Consider the following 7,419-nt stretch of genomic DNA (forward strand, 5'->3'; position numbering starts at 1 on the left):
TATGTTGCTTTCTATAGTCTCTTCATTATTTATAATAGTTCTTTGCTAGGATATAGAGAGAAACATAAAATAAATTAGTTTTTTTTTTCCCCTCTCTTGTCTCAACTACCTTCCATCTTCTTTCCATCCTATTCAATGCTGTCAAATCCTAAGCAGATGCAGAACCCTAAAAATTCAAGACACGATCTGTCAGAAGCAGCCCGCAGAATCTGCTCAATGATCAATTTCTATCCAGCCACGTGACCTTAGCCAGAACTGCATTACCAAGCCAAATCCAATTTCTTTAGTTGGGTGGTAAGTATGCTGCATGCTATCAATGTTACACATGATAAACAAATTTTGAAAAGACTTTTTGTCAAACTTTGCATCATTTAGGATAAACAAGACAACAATTTCCTAAGCAGAGGCACTAAAACCTTCAATATACAACATGTTGTGACCGGCGGAAGCCATGGATCAGGCTCTAGATTGCTGGAGGCAATGGAACCATGGATTCATTAATGTGCAGTACAGTGTAAAAGATGGCCAAGCAAAAGTCAAAAGAGGTCTTTTGTACGAGCAGTGAAGTTCCCTTTTCGCAATGCCTGCATCAATCAGCCTACTCGTCAAGACCATAGTCCTCGCCAAAGTATCTATCAACTAAAGCATTTGCCAAATTTCTCAGGTCTTCATTCTCGTGAAACTGAAATCTTTCCATGGCATCAATACCATCCTCTCGCTCAACAAGCTTCGGGCCCTCGCCATTTGGCATCCCCCTCAAGACCTGCATTGACAATGTATAGATGAATGATGATCAAAAAGGTTTGGGTGGGTCATCAAGTGATAATATGTTGAATAAAAAAACCCACGTTAGACTTCTAAAAAAAAATTGAATTGAATTTGTTGCTCGCATGTAGTTTTATGGACAAGAAAGGAAATCTCACGAGTCACCAAACCAATCCTAGGTTCATATCTTAGCAATGGGAAAAATAGCTTAATTTTTTTCAGTAACTAGAAGCAAACCATAAAGCAATAAACAACGCAATCTTTCTTGATGTAAAGTCACATACAAATAGATACATTTACAAGGAACTGTTTCCTTACCAGCTCCATAAATTGAAGACCTAGTCTTGCAGCCTCAGTATCGGCAGATCTAACCAAGTCAATAAAACCAGGAAGGCATCCTCTACCAACAAGGGAAACCAGGTGCTCTGAGATTAAATTTGGCTTTCCATCGCCTTCTGTTGGGGCAACACAGAGATTACCCAAAACGTATGCTACTTCCTTTCTTATATCAAAAGGTGCAGTTGAAAGTAAACGCAGTAATAAAGGCGCAGCCTCGCTAGAATATATCAACTGCTTGTGCTCAATCGAACCAGCTGCAATGTTAGATAATACCCAAGCAGCTTCCTAGAACAACGGTAAAAAATTCCAGTAAGAACAAGTTATAAAGATTAATGTCAAAGTGATTAAGACATGCTAACTCACCTTCTTCAAGACTCGGTGCTCACTCTTCAAACATTTTACTAGGACCTCAATGACATTATCTGAGTTTCAGGGAAGTTCATATTTTAGAAATGGAAGACTAAACTTGCCCAATTTAAGCAAGAGAGGTATTCCACTGACCTGTGATTTCACACCCAGGAAGAAGAACAGCAACTATTGTGTGTGAATCACCGGCTATTACATTACCTAAACTTCGTAAGACCTGGATAGGAAATTACTTGTCAAATTATTCAAAGACAAGGAAATATTAAATTTATATACATCCCAAATCCATTTGGCAAAGCATCACATAACTTGATTAAGGCATGGTTGCTTTAGCCAGCTAGTTATTTCATTAATATCTTTCGAAATTATTGAAATAGCAAGAAAATGCAAATTTGTAAAGTTTCCAAATCAACTGTCTGCTTTAAGTATACAAATGCTAATTTCCATATTGTAAACAACAAAATAGTAAAACAATAGTGTTAAGTTAGGTTTAGTTTTAAAGAGCTCTTTTTTATTCTTTTTCCTTTTCTTCTAGTCTTTTGAAAGAATTCATTTTCCATTGAACTACAAGAATAAATCAAAGTTCACACCATCATTTTTTTATATATATAAAAAAAGATCAAACTGAGGAACTCACTGGACTGGGTTTTTCAAGACAAAAGCATTACCAGCAATTGGCTTAAAATTTAGAACCCCATAAAAAATGTATTTCACATATTTTCTACACATTATAATGTGCCACTACATGACATTATATTCAAAGTGACAAAATAAAGATTTATGACAACAACATTGATCAACAAAAGCCATGTAAAATCTCATATTGAATGTACCGGAATAAGCAATTGCAAGCTATTTGATGATGCTAATCTTTGTACAAGCAGCTGAAGGGCATCACTTTTAACCAGCATACTGGTAGCAACATTCGAAAGGGCTGAGAGATACACAACCACCCATGCTACTTCAGTTGCCAATTCCTCATCCCTGAATTCAACAAGTAAATACTACTTTAAACTTGGGTATAAATTTTCTAAAAAACTGAATAAAATTATTTCAAGAAATGAGAATTATTCCCCAGATCAAAGAGAAGAGAGATGAGAGATGGTAATATTGTCCCATATAAGATATAAGGATGGAGCTATAAGACAACAACTTGCAAGGGAATTCTACCAATAAAAGAAGGAAAAAAAAAACTAGCAGAACCTTAGAAACAGATTGCCATTTTTTAGTAACTTAACTACAACTGATTGCAGCAAGAACACTACCATCACGATTCTTGTGTTCTAAAGTATAGTCTAATAAGCTAACCAACAAAAAGCAAAACTGATTGTTAGGTACCTTTTACATGAGATTCTTCAACAGAGTATAAATTTAAACTTGTAAGAGAAAAGGAAAGGACAATGATATGAAGCAAATCTAAAATAAACAAGCAATTGCAGATATTGGAACAAGAGTGTGGCATACATGATGTAGAAACTTTTATAGGCCAACCATGGGTATATGCCATGAAGCAAAAGTGAAATTTGCATGAGCTGCTTGTTGATGAACAGCACCTTGTGTACCAAAAACTGAGCTTTGAATGATTAACGGGATAGAAGATAATCATTGAGAGCCATTTTTCAAATGGCTTAAGAACCAAATCACAAATTCTTATCAAGTGACTCATGTCAACTAATTGCCATTTTTTCAAATGGCTTAAGAACGACTATCACCTAAAATGTGTTTTCCTCATAAGGAATTATTTTAAATGGTTCCTGGTCATGAGGGTAAACCTCTACATAGATTTAACATGCATTAGAAGAGGGAATAATGTTGAAAAAAACAGAAAGATACTAAAATATTGATCAGATTGTAAACATGGACAGCCACCTTGGTCACCACAAGGCTTAAAGAAAAGGGCACAGCAGAAAATTCAAAAAAGGCAGTCCAATTTTTTTTTAATGACAATGATTGATTGACACCACGTACGCTTTTCTTAAGTGCCGAAGAATTGCATCTAGAACCCCATCAACTCTAATGAGTTCTGTGGCAGCTTTATGATCTGGTCCCTGCATTCAAACACACTGAACCTATGCTGTAAATGAAATTTTAGCACACAAGCATAATGATGTGGATACGAATATATCAGACAATGAACTTATTATGTTTATTACCAAGTCAACAGGTGCTTTAATCACAAGAGTGGAATAGGTACAATAGGCGCCTATCACCCTAATAGTGGAAGGGATACCTTAATCACAAGAGTGGCTCAGGACCTATTCCTTCAATTGAAGAGATCAGGAATGCAATTGATCGAGGCAGAGAAATTTAAAGCTTGTTTAGGAAAGCCTAGAACTCAACAACTGATGAAGCAGATGTTGTCACAGAATTGTAGTGCATGCCATACGCAAACTCAACTCCAGGTTTGTAGGTAAACAAAGAATTTTAAGTATCTTTGAAAAAACCAATATGATACTAGAATAAATGAATGAAGGCATAAGAGTGGGACTGTAGGTGTTGTATTTGCTGAAAACTAATTGATAACTTTGTACAACTAACAGATATTTGAAAACAACATGATAACCTATTAAAAAATAGGTATTAACATTTAGCATCACACTGGGGTTTCTACAAACTGCACCTATGAATTATCTGGCATCACATCTAAGAAAATATTGCATGATGCACCAACTATTGAAGGCATCTCACCACATAAAACACTAAATCCTAGCAACATTCTGGCTTGTAACTTATTTTCCATTTAAAAATGAGATCCCTGCATATAGCCTCTCAAAGTTGGTTCGAACTTATTTTCCAATAAAAAAGAGATCCCTGCATGCAGCCTCTCAAAGTAGATTACTTGTAAAGGAGCCTCCGAGTTGTTGACAAAAGAACTAACATCTCTAGGGGATGACGTTCTCTTTGGGACATGTTTCTAATTTGTCAATAGCATCATAAGCCAAAAGTGACAAACACATGCACAAGTTGTTCATAGTGATAACGTTCAAAACCTTGATTAAGTTTGACAATGCCCAAGCAGCTGTTCTCACAGTTGAACCCTTGTTTGGCAGCATCATTCTTGCAAGAGGTGGTAAGGCACCTTGACATAGCAAAACACTTCTCAACTCTTCTCCTTCACCAGCAACATTTCCCAATGCCCATGCGCACTGTTCAGCCACAGGTACGGAACTCTTTTCTACACAGAAATGCAACTATAAATGCCAAACCAAAAGTAGCATATCGATCCACTAAAGTTTCAAACAAAAAACAAGGAAAAGAAAAACTAAACATATGCCCATGAATTACTAGGCTACAGATTTCAGAATTAATAAGTTTTGGGAAATGAATGTTTCAATTCTCTAAGTTAAAGTGGCATTTTCTTATAACTCAGAGTTACCTCATATTATTGTCCCAGTATGGGCTCAAATCACCACAACCAACATACATGTATCATAAAGTATCAAGACAAGGAAGCAAAAAAAAAAAAACATTATTGACACTGAAAAGGATGCACCAGCTGTCACAAACCTCCAAGATGTGCAATAAGCAGTGGTAAAGCAGGCAATAATGCTTTTGTTTCTTCTGGTTTTCCAGCTGCAATATTTGTAAGGCACCATGCTGCCTCAAGTAACTGCAGATAAGATGAATCAGTGTTTGAATTTACATTACTCATAAGAAGCTGTACCTTTTAAATTTTGTTCCTAGACAAGGTAGGTGGATAAGAATCAATGTATTTCTCTGACAAGCACTGAGCATTCATTCAACATGCATTGCAATTTAAGAAAGAAACAACTAGTAGACTATTAGAACCTAATATAGATAGAGATCCCACCCACACCCCACACGTGACCTTTTAACTAAGGAGAACGATTCTTTTTAACTGAACAGTTTCATGTATCAATAACTGATCTGGAAAAAGAAAAAAGAAAAAAACACCATCATTGGACCTGTTCATCTGGAGAGCCAAATGAGAGACACTGCACAAGCAAGGGGATTGCTCCAGCTTTAATAGCAGCTTCAACAGGAGGGAATTCAGATTTTGACAGCAAACGTCTCATCTCCCGGAGGGCACCAACTAGCTTCTGCATTGCACCTTTTCCTCTGAAGGTTCAAGCATAGAAATGTAAAACAAATTCGAAAAGGACTTAGAGATTCGATGACACAACATGTTTATGAAAAGGAGAGGTATGGGCTGAAAACAGAAGAAGAAAACAGAGCTTGGATTCATGTCTCTCAATGCCAGAACAGTTAGGAAGCTATACGTATATATTCATTAGCAATGACATTAAGCAAATGTTCTTCAAACATTTTCCTGATCCTTATGATACATTTCCATATGAAAATCCAGTTCCCAGTAGCAACAGTTTATGGCATCGAGCTTCCCAAAGTTTAATCAAACATGGTTATCATTCATCACTGATCAGTATATCTCAAAATTTTATAGTTCATACTTCTATACCCAATCTCTCATATCCACTTAAAATGGAAAGCTAGCCTCTACTTTATTTTGAGCAACCATGAATTATATAAAGGCATCAAACTTAGTAGTCAGTTTATTAAATTATTCCCCGAAGGAAATTAATATGCATTACTCAAGAAAACCTGGCGGATAGCATAGTCCTGATTAGCATATCATTGATAACAAGAGTATGAAAATAGGTATAGGTTTTGGGAGGGTGTAAGCTGCGAAAAATCTATCAAAAATTACCCCCACGAATCCACAAACACATGCAGGGCATTTGTTTTCATTTCACTAACATTCCCCTAAAATCCCCAATTTTTTATACTCATCTTAACCATCAGAGTTATGATACAGGAACATAACAAGAATGAGCATCTGCATACCAAAAAAAAACAAAGGTTCTTCTCTAATTGAAAACAAAGAAGGTATAAAGTTTAACATACTGAAAAGAAACAGCAGACTTCAACTCTTCAACTGCCGACAAAGTTTGAGCCTCCAAAATGGATTGCTCTTCATCAATTATCATGTCATTTTCAATACACATGTCACTATCATCACAACTAGGACCCACTCTACAAAGACGCTTCGCACGCACCAACGATTCTCTCCTTTCCTTCCCCACCGCCACCGCATTTTGCCTCCTCCTATGCGCCGCAACATTACCACCTACCCACAGCAAAATTAAATACGCATCCAGTAATATGTGTATTTATATGTAAATCCTTGTGCTGAATCAAATTAACAAGTCTGTTCGGTAGAAATGATTCTACAAAAGTTCAATTTTTTTTCTCGGCAACCAAACAGAACAGTAGAACGATTTAAAAAAACAAAAAACTAGTTATGAGGGAGGAAAAAAGAAGAGAGAGAGACAAACCTGAAGACTTGATAGGGTCTCTTTGGTGAGGATTCAATCCATCTTCAGCCATTTTTTTGTATTGCTTTTTTCAGTGAGGTTTTTGAATTTGAAGAAAAAGAGAGAAGAGCGCAAACAAAAACCCTTTACAAATTGCAGGGATTTTCTAAACTTCACGCGCCTTCGATTGAATTCTATTTATTTCTTAGCAAATTGCAAAATAGCTCCTTCTTTAATTTAACGCGGAGCACCCGTAAAAGTTTGATATGTTTCTCAAGCCCCTACAAATCTTCTTTTTTTTCAATTTATTTGAGAAACCTTGGATGGATTTTTCTCTTTTATAAAAAATTCTATGAACTCTACCTTGTACTTTGGTTCTGTTATAGTTTTTTTTAACTTACTTATCCGTGTTCGGATTAAAATTTAATTTTTAACGAAAAGAATATACGAGCTCTGTCATTACCTTTATATATATATATATATATATATATATAACTCTGAACTCAAGAATTGTATATATTTATTTAATAAAAAAAAATCAATTATATAAAATTTTAAAACAATTGTTAATAATAATTAAAGATTAAATAAAAAAAATTAAATGATAAATACAAATTAAGAGATTTAGCCCATACCTTAAGGAGCTCTTTAATAT

General features: G+C 35.4%; 1 protein-coding gene across 1 annotated transcript; it reads right to left on the reverse strand.

The window, feature by feature from the left end:
• Positions 1-317: 317 nt before the first annotated feature.
• LOC118045899 (importin subunit alpha-9) lies at positions 318-7,080 on the reverse strand. The gene is made up of 11 exons (XM_035054646.2): positions 6,786-7,080; positions 6,355-6,577; positions 5,397-5,550; positions 4,978-5,080; positions 4,461-4,645; positions 3,439-3,518; positions 2,304-2,454; positions 1,606-1,687; positions 1,468-1,526; positions 1,084-1,389; positions 318-763 (listed from the first exon to the last, which is right to left on the reverse strand). The coding sequence occupies exons 1-11, from the start codon at positions 6,835-6,837 to the stop codon at positions 599-601; spliced, it is 1,560 nt and encodes a 519-aa protein (XP_034910537.1). The 5' UTR covers positions 6,838-7,080; the 3' UTR covers positions 318-598.
• Positions 7,081-7,419: the final 339 nt, after the last annotated feature.

The sequence above is a fragment of the Populus alba genome, chromosome 16 (assembly GCF_005239225.2).
Source record: "Populus alba chromosome 16, ASM523922v2, whole genome shotgun sequence".
In the NCBI taxonomy this organism is placed as follows: Eukaryota; Viridiplantae; Streptophyta; class Magnoliopsida; order Malpighiales; family Salicaceae; genus Populus; species Populus alba.